This window comes from Oncorhynchus gorbuscha, linkage group LG19, assembly GCF_021184085.1.
Source record: "Oncorhynchus gorbuscha isolate QuinsamMale2020 ecotype Even-year linkage group LG19, OgorEven_v1.0, whole genome shotgun sequence".
NCBI lineage: Eukaryota > Metazoa > Chordata > Actinopteri > Salmoniformes > Salmonidae > Oncorhynchus > Oncorhynchus gorbuscha.
In genome coordinates, this window is record NC_060191.1 from 9,083,721 (window position 1) to 9,104,446 (window position 20,726).

The following is a 20,726-nucleotide window of genomic DNA, read 5'->3' on the forward strand; positions in this document are numbered from 1 at the left end:
TAAACCATCATCCTATGGATCTTAGACCTGGTGCTTCTCTAATAACTTGTGTAGGATGAACATTAAGGCAACAAAGCACTGGCAAAAAATATCTAGCCTACCACGAGTTGGAAAGTCACAAAAATGACATTTCCACCATATCACATTCATCATTAGTTGAAAACCATGACTGATGAGTCATTTAAAAAAGGTAAATCTTTGATTTCTAGGAAAAAATACATTTCTTTAAACTTTAATGGCATAAAAAGTAACATTTAAAATCAGGGCCAATGCATTTGTTTGGAAGGCAGTAAAGGAAGCAACAGTACCATTTGAAAAGGCTAATTTACATCACAATGCTACGTGTGGTTTGCATTGGAATCACTGGACCTTGTCGTGTCCTAAGGAAAAACATGATCATGCGTTAACAGATCCGTGGCCACCCAGAGGACTGGCAGCAGAAATCAGAGGGCAGTGGTTCCCAATCTTTTTCGGTTACTGTACCACCAACTGAATTTTGCTCTGCCCAGACAACCCCTGAAGTACCCCCTCATGTGTATTTTACAGTAGGCCTATGGTCTCAAGTACCCCCTGTGGATAGGCTAAGTAAGTACTCCCAGAGGTCCTAGTACCCCTCATTGGGAACCACGGATCTAGATAACAGAACCAGTTTGTGAATTGAGAGACATGGCCACAATATAGTGAAAATATGATACATGAGAAAGCCTTTCAAAATGATACCAACATTCCTGGTCTGGTAGTTGGGGAACATCTCACCTTGACAGGTTTTCTGATCTTGAGAAAGATACCATGGATGTAAAGGCTTGGCAATTGCAAATAAATAATCTCTTAAATAGTTTAAGTGAAATCCCAATGGAAATCCACATGTAAAAAAAAAAAAAACATTTCTAATTACTTTACAAAATGGACAGTCATTGTTACCGCAGACCATCTTAACGTTTTGCATGGGTCCATGGGTCTTTAGCAAATTGTGCTTGACTACTAGCTTCAATAATGAGCATATTAAGGCATTATTCCCATGGCATTTCCAGGGGTATTGTCAAAGGTTTAACTGAAGTAACCAAAACAATCTAAAACATTGATACAAAACTAACCTCAAATTCACATGATTGTAGAAAATACAAATCTCAGTAATTCCCAGTTCTTAAGTCACCATCTCGATCTATGCAGTGCTACATCAATGTCATCCTACTCTGGTTCAGAATGAATGACCCACCCACCCCAAGAACCATACTGGTTGTAGTTCCTCAAGTAATTGTTAAAAAAAAAAAAAATTTAAACACTTGTTCAACTGCTCCATCATCAAGGCAAGAATCCTAACTTGAGACGTGCACGTAACTCGGACTTTCGTAAATCATGAATTTAGGTCTGCATAACAGTGCAACAATATGTGGTATGTGTATTGATCCCAAGTTAGGGTTCGGACCTCCAGATATAAATACCATGCATAGTTTCCATTAGCCAAGGTTATCGGACCCATGAGAACTCTGGTGCTTCAGAAACTTCTGCAAGGAGGAAAAAGTCTCTGTACACTCAGTGCATTCGTACAGCACCTCTGCTGGACCAATTTTTTCACCATTCCCACCCATGACATCGTCAATGTCCCCATGACCCACTAAATCCTTTACATTGTCTTGGTCAGAGTCCAGGTCTGGATTGGAGTCAGCAGTGGGAGATGCCCGTCCTTCCATGTCCATTTCCCCCCTTGATTGACTTGGGTGAATCTCAAGATGGCGTCCTAGAGCAGAAGAACTCCGGAAGCGACTTGGACAGTGAGGGCACTTAACCATTTCACTACCTGGTTCCCTTTTGTGGTACCGCAAATGCCGTTGGTACACACACAGCAGCCCAAACTTTTTCCCACATTGGTCACACTTGTAGTTCCTCCGTACCTTAGGAGCAGCGGACACTTCTCCAGTAGATGTGGTTTGCTGATCTTCACCATTGTCACTGTCCAATTCTGTAACAACACTGTCTAAAGACTTTTTGGGTTTTATTTTATATGACACATTCTGTTCCAACACATCAGAATTCAATTGGGAACCACCATCTGGTTTAGAATGCAATGCCAAGTACTTAAGACTTGGCTTCTTCTCTAATTCAGGTTTGTGATACATGGCTATATGCCTCCGGACATCACAGCGTTGTGGAAAATGTTTCCCACAGAGAACACATGTATGAAGAGTCCCCTTGTGGGATCTATTGTGCCGAGACAGACTACTTGAGTGACTGAATACACGGTGGCAGTGCTTGCATGGATGTAATTTTGTCCCAGAGCCTTTTTTATAAAGTGGGGGCCTTCCTCCCTTCCTTGCAGGTGGTTTTGTTACGATGCACTCAATGCGAGTATACCTTTGCCACTTTTTTACAACTCTTTGTGACTCTGAATCCTTATTTAACTTGTCAATTTCTTCCTGTGTTTGATGGGTAAGATGATGCTCCTTCAAGTCTGTTAACTGCTGGAAGCGATCTCCACACAAACCACAGCGGTATGGTCTGAAAGAGGATGGTGTTTTGGAATCAGATTTGCCATTTTGGGTCTTCACATCGACAGTTGCGTCACTGCTGTACTGTTTGGTCACATCGGTAGTAGGGGTGCCGCTGCTGTACTGTTTGGTCACATCGGTAGTCGGGGTGCCGCTGCTGTACTGTTTGGTCACATCGGTAGTCGGGGTGCCGCTGCTGTACTGTTTGGTCACATCGGTAGTAGGGGTGCCGCTGCTGTACTGTTTGGTCACATCGGTAGTAGGGGTGCCGCTGCTGTACTGTTTGGTCACATCGGTAGTAGGGGTGCCGCTGCTGTACTGTTTGGTCACATCGGTAGTCGGGGTGCCGCTGCTGTACTGTTTGGTCACATCGGTAGTCGGGGTGCCGCTGCTGTACTGTTTGGTCACATCGGTAGTCGGGGTGCCGCTGCTGTACTGTTTGGTCACATCGGTAGTCGGGGTGCCGCTGCTGTACTGTTTGGTCACATCGGTAGTCGGGGTGCCGCTGCTGTACTGTTTGGTCACATCGGTAGGGGTGCTGTCGCTGTACTCTATGGTATGTGATAGCTCATCTTTCTGAGACTGTTGCTCGATTTTGGATGAAGAGTTCACAGATAATGGTTTGTCTTTGGAATGACTGAGTAAGTGGCTCTGCATGTCGGAGAGCCAGAAAAAACACAGATTACACTTCTTACAGGGATATGTTTTCTGTATTATGTTCTCTTGACTATTGTCCGACTTCCCCATTTGTTTGAACCCCAGCGATCCATGCTGCTCTTTTTGATGATCATACAGGGTCTCTTGTTTCAGAAAGCGTTTTCCACACTGATCACAGCAGTAAAATATTTCATGGGCATGTTCTTGGAGATGTTCCCTTAGCCTCTCTTTATCTGTGAAGATCTTGCAACACAAGGTGCACTTAAAACCTTGCTCTAAATTCCGATACTGTTGATGGTGTTGTAAACTCAGCTTGTTGTTAAACGATTTTCCACATGTTTCGCATCGGTACTGTTTTAGAGGAGAGACACTGCGGCACTGGGAGTGAGATACTGTGTTAACACGTAGATCAGTTTTGGCTGGTTTACTTGTAGGTACAATGGTCTTTGAATTCTGATAAGGTGAAGGAGTTGAAGATGGCTGCTTGACAGAAGGGTTGTTTGATGGTCCAGATCTGTCAACCACTATGAAAGTTCCATTTTCATGGAGAGCATACTCACGGGGAACTTGAAACCCATTGGGCAAACTGTCAAGGGAAAATGAATCTGTTCGTTCATAAGTCCTGAGTCGTTCATGAACAGTAATGTGTTTAACCAAGTCAAGGTAGCGCCTGAAGCCATCCCCACATTCTGTGCAGATGAAGGCATCAACATCTGGTTCAGCAGAGCTTACGTAATCCATTAGGGTGTGTTCAATAATCAAAGTTAAATGTTAAACATGGTTAGTTCCATTCTTCATGAGCACCTTGATTTGTAGAACTCTTCCTTTGTCTGGTCAACAACTGAAAGAGAAAAAATAAGTTACTACTTTACCAAACATATGGTGTAGGTGCTGGTCCTAACTATAACAGTTTTATTACAACACCATGAATAGGAAAAAAAAAGATTGCTACAAATTTCCAAGCCTCTCCTGCGCTGCAAAGCCTCTCCTATATCAGCTTTCAATTCTGTTAAAAAGGCTGACAAATTAACACATCCAAATTAGATGGAGACAATTGACACCTGTATTGTCCAGATACTAGCTGTTCCTATTATCAAAACGGCCTAAAAAAAGAGCAGCCAAACAGTTACCTTGATCGAAACCTTACTTTGCTTCCAATACCCTCAGGTCAACCATTTTGAGAAGCTTTCGCCACACCCAGTAAGGGTTGATGAGTGATCAAGTTTTATGTGACAGTAACTATCAAACACATTTCAGAGATTGGTAGGAAAAGGACATACTAATGATTAAAATGATGCTCCTTTTTAACCCAGTCTGATGCAAAACATGAAAGTCCACTTTTTGTAGTAAAAGAAATGTCATCCAACAGGTTTCCCCATGACAAAAGTGAAGTGAATGGTACGCGCACCGTCAATCTTCTAAGCATTTAGACTTGTGCTTTACAGCGCCTTCAAGGCGGCTTTACAGTGAGGTATATGGGACACTTACAGCTTAGACAGAGTAAAAAAAAAAATTCAGCAGGTCCATGACAACATTCGTGTCCCTTGAGTGTGGCAAATGTGCGCATCCATTTTGGCTGCATGTCACATCACTTCTATCGTTCACTTCCCGAGATATTTCCATTAGAGGTCGACCGATTAATCGGAATGGCTGATTAATTAGGGCCGATTTCAAGTTTTCATAACAATCGGAAATCTGTATTTTTGGGCACCGTTTTAGCCCCAATTTTTTTATACCTTTAGTCTTTATTTAACGAGGCAAGTCAGTTAAGAACACATTATTTTCAATGACGGCCTAGGAACAGTGGGTTAACTGCCTTGTTCAGGCGCCGAACGACAGATTTTCACCTTATCAGCTCGGGGGATCTGATCTTGCAACCTTACAGTTTACTGGTCCAACGCTATAACCACCTGCATCTCATTGCACTCCACAAGGAGACTGTTTCTACTGCATTCGCGTAACAGGCAAAGGTAAGTTGCTAACTAGCATTAAACTTATCTTATAAAAAAACATAAATCAGAATCACTAGTTATAACTACACATGGTTGATGATATTACAAATTTATCTAGCGTGTCCTGCGTTGCATATAATCGGTGCAGTGCGTATTCGAGAAAAAGGACTGTCGTTGCTGCAACGTGCACCTAACCATAAACATCAATGTCTTTTTTTAAATCAATACACAGATGTATACACAGAAGTATATATCTTTAAACCTGCATATTTAGCTAAAAGCAGGCCATATTAACCAGGTGAAATTATGTCAGACTCAGGGTATATGCAACAGTTTGGGCTGCCAGGCTCATTACGTACTAATTTTCCAGAATTTTATGTAATTATGACATAACATTGAAGGTTACGCAATGTAAACAGCAATATTTAGACTTAGGGATGCCATCCGTTAGATAAAATACGGAACGGTTCCATATTTCACTGAAATAATAAACGTTTAGTTTTCAAAATTATAGTTTCCGGATTCAACCATATTAATGACCAAAGGGCTCGTATTTCTGTGTGTTACTATGTTATAATTAAGTCTATGATTTGATAGAGCAGCCTGACTGAGCGATGGTAGGCAGCAGCAGGCTCGTAAGCATTAATTCAAACAGCACTTTAGTGCGTTTTGCCAGCAGCTGTTTGCAAGCACAGCGCTGTTTATGACTTCAAGCCTATCAGCCTAATGGCTGGTGTAACCGATGTGAAATGGCTAGCTAGTTAACGGGGTGGGCACGAATAGCGTTTCAAACATAACTCCCTCTGGGTCTTGGAGTGGTTGTTCCCCTTTCTCTGCATGGGTAGCGCTGCTTCGAGGGTGGCTGTTGTCGATGTGTTCCTGGTTTGAGCCCAGGTAGGGATGAGGAGAGGGACGGAAGCTGTACTGTTACACTGGCAATACTATAGTGCCTATAAGAACATCCAATAGTTAAAGGTATATGAAATACAAATGGTACAGAGAGAAAGTCCTATAAATACTATATTAACTACAACCTAAAACCTCTTACCTTGGAATATTGCAGTCTCATGTTAAAAGGAACCACCAACTTTCATATGCTCTCATGTTCTGAGCAAGGAACTTAAACGTTAGCTTTAACATGGCACATATTGCACTTTTACTTCTCCAACCCTTTGTTTTTGCATTATTTAAACCAAATTGAACATGTTTCATTATTTATTTTAGGCTAAATTGATTTTATTTCTGTATTATATTAAGTTAAAATAAGTGTTCATTCAGTATTGCAATTGTCATTATTACAAATAAATAAATAAAAATCGGCTGATAATAGGTATCAGCTTTGTCTGGTCCTCCCATAATCAGTATCGGCATTGAAAAATCATAATCGGTCGACCTCTAATTTTCATAGACCATCTCTCACCCTACATAGCTAGCAGCTTGGTGCCTGGCTGTTTTTGTTACAAAAAATATATTTGTTACATTGTTAAAGTTCCACAAATGGCCTAGCTAAACTATTAGAGTGGAGCACAGCAACATGCGGTTTCCAGACATTAGGCTACGTTAAAATTGCTGGGCTTTATTGCATACAAGTACAATCATCTTAGCTTAGTACCCGCTCTAGGAATAATGCAGATCATATATTTACAGATGGAAGATGTTAGCAATGACAGATTACCAATGCATATACAGTAGCTACTCTGAGGAAAATGCAGCTTCCCATAGGCCTATTTGTGTCTGAGACATATCCAAATTAGCTAACCAACTAAATTTCATAAAAATCACTTGACAAAAGTGAGGAGAACCATGGAGTACGTTTACATGCACACTAATAATTAGGGCTGTGACGATACCACTACTGCAATATTTTTCCATGGCAAAAATGAAGACACGAAGCAGACCAAACTCTTTGGTCCTTTAAAAACCTGATGTGAAATATTGTGTGCTATAGTTTGGAAAATAAATAAATGTGACTCAATGACAACATAAATCATGCTTGTTTCCAACACCAGGGCTGATTTCCTAAAGAAATTAAATATGCTTTGTCTTTGTTTCCTTGCCATGTTACTAATGAGTATTGCGATACTGGTATCATCCCGGAACTACTAATAACTTAATTTTAAACTGATTATGGCAATACTCAAGAGTTTTGCATTAATCATGTAAACACTTTCCTCTGATTATCTTAAATCAGCGTAAGGTCCTAAGCAAAGCAAGCATAAACCGTTAAAACACCTAGTTCTACATAGAATTTGACTTATTTTTGCATTTAATTATTTACTCTGAAGAGGGAGCTCTTTACATAGGCTTATTTCATAACAATCGCAAATCGGTATTTTAAGGCACAGTTTTAGGCCCATTTTTTTTACACCTTTAGTCTTTATTTAAACACTTTTAACTTGCCTTAATGCATTACAGCAAGACTGGACAATATCACCCAATGCAACTAAACCTGTCAGAGAGGAGAGTGCACTACTGTGAACCTACTGTTACTGCGTCTACGGTGAGTGCTGAATAGATAGAAGCTTGCCAGCTCAGTAAAGTGCCAAAACTGCACACCGGCCATATACTGTTACTTGAAGTGCCATGGAAGGGTGTTGGGTATCGTAACAAACAATGGATGTAAAAGCAAGTGCCGTTCTGAGAACGTTAAACTCTGGTAACCTCACAGACGTTTAGTGAAGCCCATGAAAACTGGTGTGTTATACAGTGCATTCGGAAAGTATTAAGACCATGATTTTTTCTAAATTTTGTTACGTTACAGCCTTATTCGAAAATTTCTTACGTTAACTTTCCCCACCCAATCTACACACAATACCCCCTAAATACAAAGCAAAAACAAGTTTAGAAATGTTGGCAAATGTATTCAAAATGAACTGAAATATCACATTTACGTAAGTATTCAGACCCTTTACTCAGTACTTTGTTGAAGCATCTTTGGCAGCGATTACAGCCTTGAGTCTTCTTGGGTATGATGCCTCAAGCGCGGCACACCGGTATTTGGGGATTTTTGCCTCAATCCTGACTAGTCTTCCAGTACCCACTGCCGAAAAACACCCCCAAAACATGCTGCCGCCACCACCACCACCACCATGCTTCACCATAGGGATGATGCCAGGCTTCCTCCAGACGTGACTCACGCTTGGCATTCAGGCCAAATAGTTCAATCTTGGTTTCATCTGACCAGAGCATTTTGTTTCTCATGGTCAGAATCCTTTAGGTGCCTTTATGCAAACTCCAAGCGGGCTGTCATGTGCCTTTTACTGAGGAGTGGCTTCCGTCTGGCCCCTGTACCATGAAGGCCTGATTGGTGGATTGGTGGAGTGCTGCAGAGATGAGAGAACCTTCCAGAAGGACAACCATCTCCAAGAGGAACTCTGGAGCTCTCTCAATGACCATCAGGTTCTTGGCCACCTCTAATCAAGTTGTAGAAACATCAAGGATGATCAATGGAAACAGGATGCACTTGAGCTCAATTTTGAGTCTCATAGTAAAAGGGTCTGAATACTTATGTACGGTATCTGTTTATTAATTTTTTTATAAATTTGCAAACATTTAGAAAAACCTGTTTTCGCTTTGTCATTATGGGGTATTGTGTGTAGATTTATATTTCATTTTTATCCATTTTAGAATAAGGTTGTAACTAGAGGTCGACCGATTAATCGGAATGGCCGATTAATTAGGGCCAATTTCAAGTTTTCATAACAATCGGAAACAGGTATTTTTGGATGCCGATTTTGAATTATTATTTTTTTACAACTTTATTTAACTAGGCAAGTCAGTTAAAAAACATTCTTATTTTCAATGACGGCCTATGAAAGGTGGGTTAACTGCCTTGTTCAGGGGCAGAACAACAGATTTTTACCTCGTCAGCTCAGGGATTTAATCTTGCAACCTTACGGTTAACTAGTCCAATGCTCTAACCACCTGCCTTGCCTCTTGAGGAGCCTGCCTGTTATGCGAATGCAGTGAGAAGCCAAGGTAAGTTGCTAGATAGCATTAACCTTAAACTTATCTTATAAAAAAGATCTTAAATCACTAGTTATAACTACACATGGTTGATGATATTACAAATGTATCTAGCGTGTCCTGCGTTGCATATAAATCGGCGCAGTGCGTATTCGAGAAAAAGGACCGTCGTTGCTCCAACGTGCACCTAACCATAAACATCAATGTATTTTTTAACAAATCAATACACAGAAGTATATTTATCTTTAAACCTGCATATTTGGCTAAAAGCAGGCCATATTAACCAGGTGAAATTGTGTCACTTCTCTTGCGTTCATTGCACACAGACTCCGGGTATATGCAACAGTTTGGGCTGCCTGGCTCATTGCGAACTAATTTGCCAGAATTTTACGTAATTATGACATAACATTGAAGGTTGTGCAATGTAACAGCAATATTTAGACTTAGGGATGCCATCCGTTAGATAAAATACAGAACGGTTCCATATTTCACTGAAATAATAAACGTTTTGTTTTCGAAATGATAGTTTCCGGATTCAACCATATTAATGACCTAAGGCTTGTATTTCTGTATGTTACTATGTTATAATTAAGTCTATGATTTGATAAAGCAATCTGAGCGATGGTAGGCACCAGCAGGCTCGTAAGCATTCATTCAAACAGCACTTTCGTGCGTTTTGCCAGTAGCTCTTCGCAATCCTTCAAGCATTGCGCTGTTTATGACTTCAAGCCTATCAACTCCCGAGATTAGGCTGGTGTAACAGATGTGAAATGGCTAGCTAGTTAGCGGGGTGCGCACTAATAGCGTTTCAAACAGAATGTATGCACACATGACTGTAAGTCGCTTTGGATAAAAGCGTCTGCTAAATGGCATATATTATATTATTATAAACATCACTCACTCAGACTTGGAGTAGTTGTTCCCCTTGCTCTGCATGGGTAACGCTGCTTCGAGGGTGGCTGTTGTCTATGTGATCCTGGTTCGAGCCCAGGTAGCGGCGAGGAGAGGGATGGAAGCTATACTGTTACACTAGCAATATTAAAGTGCCTATAAGATCATCCAATGGTCAAAGGTATGTGAAATACAAATCGTAGAGAGAGAAATAGTCCTATAATTCCTATAATAACTACATCCTAAAACTTCTTACCTGGGAATATTGAAGACTCATGTTAAAAGGAACTCCCATCTTTCATGTTCTCATATTCTGAGCAAGGAACTTAAACGTTAGCTTTCTTACATGGCACATATTGCACTTTTACTTTCTTCTCCAACACTGTTTTTGCATTACTTAAACCAAATTGAACAGGTTTCATTATTTATTTGAGGATAAATTGATTTTATTGATGCATTATATTAAGTTAAAATAAGTGTTCATTCAGTATTGTTGTAATTGTCATTATTACAAATAAATAAAACAAAATAGTCCGATTAAATCGGTATCGGCTTTTTTTGGTCCTCCAATAATTAGGTATCGCCGTTGAAAAATCGGAATCCATCGACCTCGAATTGTAACGTAACAAAATATGGAAAAGGGGTCTGAATACTTTCCGAATGCACTGTATTTCATCTTTGCGAAGGGTATTCCTCAAGCTCTGTCATTCAAATGTTTTCATAGGTACAAACGATATAGCATGTTACAAAGTAGCGTGTCGTAGCTAAGTTTTAATATATGGGCTGACACTTGTCAGAGACTGGTTCCTATTCACGTTTCACCACCATTTCCATGACGAGTGCTAGCCAGCTAACTAGCTGTGTGAGAGTACTTGACACTGTTCACTGAGGATTAGTGCCACCTGGTATCCTTGGGACATCCCTACGCTAAATCCTACCCATAACCCTGACCTAACTCGAAACGTATCTGCTTATCTTAATCGGCGTAGTCAAAATCGAAGTAAACATGCCAAATAAAACACTTGGTTTTCTGAGCAATCTTTCGATTTATTAGAACATGTAAACAGCTACAATCGGCTTTCCGGCTGTGTATTTGATCCGAATCAAATAGGCTTTGCAAAAATGAACACTGTCACGCTGCTGGGACCTTTCTTTTTATTATAAATTTCTGCATTTATTTAAGTCCCATCAGGTAGACTGATTTCTAATGTGTCCATGTAAACAGGATTTGACAAATGTATTGTTAAGAACAAACTCTTATGTTAATCTGACTATCCACAATAAATCGTAGTGTGTGCACGTAACCATGCTCATTTAAGTTTCTCCTTTCAATTGACAACTACCAGAATGTAGTGTCTACAGCCCTACAATCAATGAAAACATATCGAAATAACAAAACATAGAACATTTGTCCAGTTCATTGTTTTCCAATTGGCTAGCATGATGCAGCTCAGTCTTCAGAGACACATTTTTTTTGCTGCAATCTCTGCAGTTTATCCTCCTTTCCCTTGTATAACCCCGCCCCCAATACAAGTTTTGGTTTTCTGGTGCTGTGTTATGTGGTGCTTACATTAAATGTTCTTTCCTAAAAATAAGGAAAGGTACCTTTGTAGAGCTGTTTTAAACACAATCCATACAGATCTTTTAAATATTTTTTTATTCCAGCTATAATACTATAAAATGTTGGCAGATATATTAGTTATCGTGAACATTTACAAACTAAAAGCAGATCCAAACATCTCATATCGGTCAGGTTCTACCAAATAGCTACATTTACAGTTCATGAGAACAGTTATGTACAGTTTGTACAGTTATGAAAAATAAGTCAGTAACAGTTGAAAACGCTGATCATTTTTAAAATCATGTAATTTAGCTACCTAAATCAGCTAGCTAGCTATCCATACTCAAACATACACTAGAAGTGTCCATTTTGAATAAGTTGCCTAGCTACATGAACTGTATTCTTGTCTAAACGGGGTTAGCTAGCTAGCTAGATACATTTCACAATCCTGTATGCCCAGATATATTTTTGTATATATGAAATAAGTTCACTAGATACCCTTATGACAGTCTGGCCAATGGCCACATAGTCAGTTAGCTATTCTCTGCATGTGTAGAGCCAGAGTTAAAGCATCGTGACAGCTGTCTTGATACCAACAAAATGTCGGGCTGCTGCTCGCCTCCAACTCTACAAAAGTTATTTAGCTAACTACGTTGTTAGAGAAAAAAAACAATGTATTTAAACGCAATGCGAACATGTGTGTGAAATGCATTGTATCTGGCTTGTAAGGAGACAACCAGGTGACAGCAGCAAGATAGCTAGCCCAATTCTTCGCTTTTGTTTGCGCAATGATGCCACCGCGACTACTACGTTAGCTAGCGTAGATTGCGCGAGGCCTATCTGACCGTTCATAAAGCTAGCTAGCAAGGTTAGGTATAACTTGTATCGGATCGAACTCTGGAATGTACTTACCACATTTCTAAAGTCCGATTAGGTTAGACTTTCTCTGCCCATTCTTTATATCGCTCCACTTATGTTACATTGTGAATCGTGTTGTATCCACCCAGTTCCCCGCTAGTTAGCCCCATTTTTTCTATATAGTAATAATAAGAATCAGGGGAGGAGAAAGGGGCGGAGACCATCGGCTAGTCTTCTTTTTCTTTGGTATTATGGCGGTCCGCGAACAAATATTATAGGTGAATGCCGTCACCTACTGTATTGGCTGTGTATCACCCTTCTATTTTGTAGTATGAATGTATTATCTTTGTCAAAAATCGCCCTACCAACTAACCCTGTACTCATTAAAACCTCACCACTATTCCACTACATTGGCCCTATCTGATCCTACATGGGGGCCAGCAGCCTGGGAGGACAGGACACTATTGTTCAAAACATCTGTGACTCTTCTGCAGTAAAATCTTGTACACCTAAGTGCTTCTCAGCAGCTGCCACCAGAACATCTATCCTCTGTAATTTACATTCCATTCCTGCGGTACAATTGACAACCATGGCCATGAATGCCCCAAAAAATCGACCTTACTGAAGCACATGTAATTCCTATCACTCTCTATTGGCCTCAGCCTACTCACATGGCTCAATCTTCCTCTATTACTCTCTTCACAGCCTCAGCATACAACACCTGCACTACTCTGATGCTGGCAATCTCAAACTGCCTTTCTCTCACCGGGCACCTCTGATCTCCAGCACCATTGGTACCTCTACAGTTTACACACACAACTTTTTCCACCGATACTACAGATTCCTTTGTCTCATGTCCACCTGCACACTTCGCACATTGAGGAATCTCCCCCCTACACACTGCTGCCACATGACCATAAACTTGACACCTAAAACACCGTAATGGATTTAGGAAAAAAGCTAACAAGGGATAACTGACACATATAACCTCTGCATCAAAACTCAGAAGTACAGACAGTGTCTTCTTTGTTTCACCACGTTATCCACCCGGTCTGCGTCGCACCAAACAAATCTTCATCTCCAGTTGATCCACTTAATACTTAACGCCACTCCAGTTATCACTCTTTTTAACAGCGCCCTGTTCCAGAGACGAAAACAAGTCACTGTCCTTGTACCCAGTCGTGTAGTGCGGATCGTACGCTCCCTCTGGAAGGCAGAAACGCAAAAAATGTGCACGATTCCACTGTGAGTCACTTAAACCGACCCAACATTCCCCAACCTCTTTTACCACCCAACCTGACACCACATATTTATCTGCCAGAAGGCAAGGATCCATTCTCTTCAAAAAGATCACTCCCACTGGGCCAGAATCTTCTTTGTCATAATCACGATGAGGATCAAACTCTACGCTCTTCACCGCACCTGCCACCGCAGTTAATTCATTCTCACACTGGTCAGATTCAATTTCCTTCTGTAGGTCTTCCAAAAGTTCTGTGTGATCCACCTTTCCATGTTCATTCAAAACATGTTCCACTTTTCTACTTTTTTCCCTGAGCGCCATATTCTCCTTTATCAGATCTTCCAGATGGCTTGTGCATGTCCCCATTCCAAATGTATTTATAATACACTACTGTATATATACAAAAGTGTGTGGACACCCCTTGAAATGAGTAGATTCTGCTATTTCAGCCGGGAAGTATATTAAATCGAGCACACTGTCATGCCTTAGTGACTTTCAACATGGCACAATCATAGTATGCCACCTTTCCAACAAGTCTGTTTGTCAAATTTCTGCCCCTGTTAACTGTAAGTGCTGTTATTGTGAAGTTGAAACGTCTAGGAGCAACAACGGCTTAGCTGCGAAGTGGTAGGCCAAACAATCTCACAGAACGGGAATGCTGGGTGCTGAAGTGTAACATGTAAACATTGTCTGTCCTCAGTTAAACACTCACTACAGACTTCTAAAGGGCCTCTGGAAGCAACATCAGCACAAGAACTGTTTGTCGGGAGCTTCATTAAATGTGTTTCCATGGCCGACAATCTGCACACAAGCCTAATATCACCATGCGCAATGCCAAGCGTCGGCTGAAGTTGTGTAAAGCTCGCCACCATTGGACTCTGGAGCAGTAGCAACGCGTTCTCTGCAGTGATGAATAACTCTTCCCCATCTGGCAATCCAATGGACAAATCTGGGCTGCCAGGAGAACGCTACCTGCCCGAATAGATAGTGCCAAATGTAAATTTTGGTGGTGGAGAAATAATGGTCTGTTTTTCATAGTTCGGGCTAGGCTCCTTAGTTCCAGTGAAGGGAAATCTTAATGCTACAGCATATAAAGACATTTTAGACGATTCTGTGCTTCCAACTTTGTGGCAACAGTTTGGGGAAGGCCCTTTCCTGTTTCAGCATAACAATACCCCCGTGCACAAAGCAAGGTCCATACAGAAATGGTTTGTCGAGGTCGGTGTGGAAGAACAAAGAATGTCCGGCACAGAGCCCTGACCTCAACCACTTCAAACACCTTTGGGATGATTTGGAAGCCAGGCCTAATCCCCAACATCAGTGCCCAATTTAACTAATGCTCTTGTGGCTGAAAGGAAAAAAGTCCCTGCAGCAAAGTTTCAACATCTAGTGGAAAGCCTTCCCAGATAAGTGGAGGCTGTTATAGCAGGAAAGGGGGGACCAACTCCAAAATAATGTCCATGGTTTTGGAATGAGATGTTCGACGAGCAGGTGTCCACATACTTTTGTAGTATATGTTCCACTTTTCTAAATGTTTTCCTGTCCGCCATCTTACCCCCACCTCATGACCACTCCATAAGCTATTATTTTACCACTCTGTCTTTTAGACTCGTACACTGTGGCTGGGCTGACCACTATTCTTGTGATACATTGTTGCCAAAATATCAGTTATAGCCTTAACTCTACTGAAGCAGAAATATAGCTAGGTTGACTGAAGTTATAAAAACAGGCTACCTTGAAGGACACCATCATATTTTGCCTGTAGCAAGTTGAACTTCTACAAATGTGAAAGGATTAAAGAGTTGATCATGTCAAACTAAATTCAGTTATGATTAAGGCGTTGATGATGTGGTGGTGGTGATGATGATGATCATCATGAAAACATTTACTGTTCTAAAGCTGCAAATGCATGAAGTTCAATTGGCCTAGAAATGGTTGGGAAAAAAGGTTTAACCCCAGTTGAAATTAGAGGGGGAATCAAATTGTTAATTGCTTCCTTCATCATTGATATAATGCCATTGGACAGGTCAAAGCAATACAGTATGAATTGATATACAATCTGTAAATTAAAAAACATGTCAGGGATAATCCTAAATAGATAGGGAGGGATTTTTGACACAAAGCGGGGGATTTATTTTCAAAATTACATTTCCATTTAATCTAACTGTGACAGAGCTTTGCTGCCACCATGTGGCAGAGACGGTCATGCCTTCAGGAGATTTCTGGAAATTAGAAATGAATAAGTAGTCATCTATTCAACCATTTAATAACATCATACATACATACATAAAAATGTATACAAATACAAACATATACATCAAACTATTAAGGAAAAACAAGATTCCTTCAATAATAAACTATACAAGTTTAAACCACAGATAATAGTCACCTTGTTAAATATTAGCCAATTTTTTTATTACAAAAACAAGCATGTACAAAAGGTGGCTTTGAATGAAAAGACAGACCATTTATATATTCAGATTGAACTATGACATGTGTGTATCATACTAATTATTCTGATCTTATCCAGTATTCTCTATTAACAGTCTACCCCACTTTCAACATTCTCATTAGTAACTGTATTGCTCATACAAAAACAGTGCTGAAATGTGTCCACAGAACCCATAATTTTCTGAGTCACAAAAGATTATTGAAATCAAACTTTTTGATTTGAATTCAGTCCTGGAGATTTACCTTGTTAAAACTGAGTACATGCTCAGCGTTCAAATTCTTAAATCCTGCCTTAAACTTTCCCTTAAACTAAGTGTCGAGCTGTTTGAAAACATTATTGAATTACCTTGATGACAAGGTCCTTCTAATGTTTGTATTTTCTTTGCTTTAAAGGATGTCAATCATGTTATCGTAAAGCCAAAGTCAAATTTCCAGATTATGTGGTCAATAACGTTTTTCTCATTATAATATAAAACCCTATACCTCAGCATCAGAATAGGACTTCTCCTTGCTACGGCTTGTGAGTCCAGAGTTTGTGTAGGTGTGGTTGGACTTTGACACTTCCTCGGTGAAGGCACTCTCCAGAACCGTCAGAATGGACTTGCGCAGCTTCTCCTTGAAGTCCTGGCCCATGAACACGTACAGCAGGGGGTTCAGACAGCTGTTAAGGAAGGCCAGGCTGGTGGCTATGGGGACCCCGATGGTGGTGACGTGGTCTAACGTGTAGCTGAACTCAGCGGCCGCGTTGTTCACCATCTCGATCAGGGCCATGATGTGGTAGGGGGCCCAGCACAGGAAGAAAGCTGTGATGACGGCGGCGATGATCTTGAATGGCCGCCCGGAGTGGCTGGCCAGGTTGCGGTTCCTCTTGAGCCGGTGGATGATGATGGCGTAGCAAGTGACGATGATGGCGAAGGGCACCACGAAGCCCAGCAGGAAGCGGGTTACGATCATGGCCTGATGGCGGAACACTCGCAGCTCTGCCACCTCCTTTGTGTCATAGTCATCAGAGAAAGCAAAGTTGTTGAAGCAGTTGAGGATTTCTTCGTTCTTGTAGGACGCCCCGATGTCCCGGAAGACAAAGTAGGGGGAGCTGAGGACCAGGGCCCACAGCCAGACACCCAGACTGATACAGGATGCCTTGCGTATGTTCCGATGGTTCTGGGCCCAGACAGGGCGCACAACGGACACACACCTGTCCATGCTGATGACCACCAGGATGTAGACGCTGGCGAACATGTTGAGGAAGCTGATCGTGGAGTTGAGCTTGCACATGAACTTGCCGAAGGGCCAGTGAAAGTCCATGGCCGTGTAGGTCACGCTCAGAGGCAGGAACGCTGTGAAAAGGAAGTCGGCCACAGCCAGGTTGAGGAACCACACCGTGTTGACCGTCTTCTTCATCTTAAATCCCGTCACCCAGATGACAAGTCCATTTCCCAGAACCCCCAGCACGAAGGCCAGGCAGTAAACGATGAGGGACATGAAGTTGAGGGACTGCCGGAGCTCTGCATGCTCGTCAGGGTAGTCCTCATAGTCATCTGTTGAGTTGCCTGGCGATGAGTCGTTGTGAGACAGCTCTGTCCAGATCTCAGGATACAAAGGAGTTGTGGTTAAGGCCATCATTGTGTTTGAGAACCTGAGAGGGTAAATAATATTTTTTTTTAAATTCAGAGAAGATGACAGTTTGATAATATGCAGTAAATTAATTATGTGCAAAGTTGTCTAATCTGCATAAACCATTTAATATTTTCATATTTAGTATGTTGTTCTATTCTTAGGATAAATGACCTTCACCACTCTTCAGGCATGCTGCCTTGCTGTTCTTATATACATCCCCTAGAGTTCACTGACACACTTCAAATGTGCTGAGAATCATGAATTTAGAAACAAACATGTTAATTAAGGTATATCTCCTTAACTTGCCCTCACAAGCCACAAAGATAGAACATTTTGGAAACCCCAAGATCATTATAAAACTGGAGAATGTGCACTCTATAATAGTTTTTTTGGGGGGAGTAATTAAGGAAAAGGATTTGTTCAGAGTTTCACAGTACAGTTGCCTATCTATGGAATATAACTATTGAATGAGGAAGGAAGGTTTTTCATATAGAATGAAAAATAAAACGTAATTCAGTTGATATTTCTCATCTAGTTGGATAATGAGTAATATGCCTATAAAATGCACTGCTTAAGTTACCTATTTATCATGTACAAGTCATTTATTGATGTAGTATTGCGTATTAAAATTTGTTAGGAATTATGGATTCATTCAGTTATTTTTATTACAAATTATTAATAAGTTAATGTTACCCTCAACTGGTATATCATGACCATAAGACATAAGCTACACATACAAATGATATGAATGTAGCTGTTGCTTGGGTTGGCTATTTATTTGCATTTTTTTTTAAACGGATGGTACATAATTTCTATTGTTTTATTCGTTCATCAACTGTTGACGTAGAAGCCTACAAATACCAATGTAATATGAATACTCCAATGAATGATGAAAAATGTTATAGACATACCTTGAATAACGTGTATATTCCAATCAGAACAGGCGAACGGAGTTGCCTCTTCAGCTTGAAGGACGTTGTCTGGAACGAAACCGGTACGACTACACTGGTGTAGTCTGGAGCGCAGACTGTGTAGTATCTTGAAGTGTGACGTCAGATCTTCACATGTTCAGCTGGAAGACACAGTTGTAACAGGCACTTCACATGAGATGCTTTTCATTGGACAATGTCCACATTCTGTGCAAGAAACACACAATTCAACACGTTACAAATATACATTTTTAAACAATGTTTGTTGGCTAAGTGTTTGTGTGTAGTACAACGCATTGCTTACCCACAATGACAAAATTAATTGAAATGTTATGACCCAGACATCAAGCTATATAGCCTAACTACACAGTTCTCAAAATTAGAATAATTCTGAATCAATGGAATTGCTACCTAGCAGCGACAGTGGTGTCCACATTTAAAAACCGCACGTATCATTTTCTCATTATGGAGAAGACTAGTGACGCTATACGACAGTCATCATCGCCACAACTTGTATGACATTCATGATGACTCGTCAACGTTGATAGATGCCGCGTTCACATGCTATTCGGAACAAGGGAACTCGAAAAAGTCTGATTCGTTGAACACTGCACGTGTATAACTACAACTGTATAGCAAGTCGTACGTTTCAAAGTGTCCTAGTTCCGAATAGCACATGAACGCAGCGCAAAAGCAAGGAACATCTGTTTTTCCCTGTGGTGGAGGAGAGGTAGCAAAATGTGATTTGGAATCTGTAACCAGAGGAAGTTCTGCCATTTCCTTTGAGGGTAGAACTGGTCTTTATATAGCTAAGTGACTATGCTGCAATATTTCCTCATTAACTACAATCTATCCACTTATTATGGTTGAAAGCCAAATCAGTGTTTGTATGGGTACATTGAAACTTGAATAGCCTATTGGGAATATCCATAGATTTGTTGGTGATTTTAAGCATAGTTTGTAGAGATGTTTTAGGTTGCAATTAGTCCTATCAACAATATATACTTAGTATACCAAACATTAGGAACACCTTCCTAATATTGAGTTGCATAAATTGTCAGGGCATGGACACTACAAGGTGTTGAAAGCGTTCCACAGGGATGCTGGCCCATGTTGACTCCAATGCTTCCCACAGTTGTCAAGGTGGCTGGATGTCCTTTGGGTGGTGGACCATTCTTGATACACAGGAAACTGTTGAATGTGAAAACCCAGTAACGTTGTAGTTCTTGACACAAACCAGTGCGCCTGGCACCTACTACCATACCCCATTCAAAAGCACTTAAATATTTTGTCTTGCCCATTCATCCTCTGAGTGGCACACCTACACAGTCCATGTCTCAATTGTTTCAAGGCTTAAAATACGTTTCTTTTTGTTTTTACCTGTCTCCTTCCCTTCATCTACACTGATTGCAGTGGGTTTAACAAGTGGCATCAATAAGGGATCATAGCTTTTACCTGAATTCACCTGGTCAGTCTATGTCATGGAAAGAGCAGGTGTTCTTAATGTTTTGTACACTCAGTGTAGCTCTATGTGAGTGAATTAGCCTATGTTCTGTTGCTGCCGGGCCAGGTGTCCAGGTATAATGTCATGCATCTTGATGCATAAGCCTGTTACCATTTATGTGGTTTTGTATGGCAATGACAACAGTATTTAGAATAGATGGCTAAAGCCCTACAGACCTTGAGCCAGACTACCTATAAAGGCCACCAACTTCTAAACCCATCCCTGAAAAGGGTGGCTGTGGCCTGCATGACTGTAATGGGTTTCGCTCTTTGTGGGGTGAGCTCATGTTTGCTTGAGGTTCAGTGTAATAACTCTGTGTTGACTGTTTGAATCAACATCTGGACATATACATGTGTTTATGTCCCTCTCTGCACTGCCGAGCATGTGACAAGCAACTCACAGCATCTGTCAGTAATTTGGTGTGCTCACCACAGCTCTGTCAAATGGCAGGTTACTCCCTCCATTGCTGTGTCCACTGAGTCCTGAGCTGGACATTATGAGCATAGTGTTGCTTCTGCATTTTAGAAATAAAACCATAAGCTCTGGTGACACAGACAGCCTGTTGGCCATACTTTATGTAGTTTGTGTTTTTAATGTGTATATTTGCTAAATAT

General features: G+C 40.8%; 2 protein-coding genes across 3 annotated transcripts; both read right to left on the minus strand.

Moving 5' to 3' along the window:
- Nucleotides 1-216: 216 nt before the first annotated feature.
- Nucleotides 217-13,658, minus strand: LOC124005893 (zinc finger protein Xfin-like). Of its 2 annotated transcripts, XM_046315538.1 has the most exons (3): nt 12,426-13,658; nt 9,963-10,037; nt 217-3,984 (listed from the first exon to the last, which is right to left on the minus strand). In XM_046315538.1, exon 3 carries the CDS (start codon nt 3,882-3,884, stop codon nt 1,458-1,460), a length of 2,427 nt encoding a protein of 808 aa, XP_046171494.1. In that variant the 5' UTR covers nt 3,885-3,984; nt 9,963-10,037; nt 12,426-13,658; the 3' UTR covers nt 217-1,457. The 2 variants fall into 2 exon arrangements, with proteins under 2 accessions (XP_046171494.1, XP_046171493.1); XM_046315537.1 differs by lacking the exon at nt 9,963-10,037.
- A 2,203-nt stretch (nt 13,659-15,861) lies between these two features.
- Nucleotides 15,862-19,049, minus strand: LOC124005656 (chemerin-like receptor 1). The gene is made up of 3 exons (XM_046315101.1): nt 18,913-19,049; nt 18,591-18,751; nt 15,862-17,698 (listed from the first exon to the last, which is right to left on the minus strand). Exon 3 carries the CDS (start codon nt 17,683-17,685, stop codon nt 16,540-16,542), a length of 1,146 nt encoding a protein of 381 aa, XP_046171057.1. The 5' UTR covers nt 17,686-17,698; nt 18,591-18,751; nt 18,913-19,049; the 3' UTR covers nt 15,862-16,539.
- Nucleotides 19,050-20,726: the final 1,677 nt, after the last annotated feature.

Bases quoted from the DNA above. Each gene is read 5' to 3' on its own strand.
- LOC124005893 (XM_046315537.1), bottom strand. From the start codon at position 3,884: ATGGATTACGTAAGCTCTGCTGAACCAGATGTTGATGCCTTCATCTGC.
- LOC124005656 (XM_046315101.1), bottom strand. From the start codon at position 17,685: ATGATGGCCTTAACCACAACTCCTTTGTATCCTGAGATCTGGACAGAG.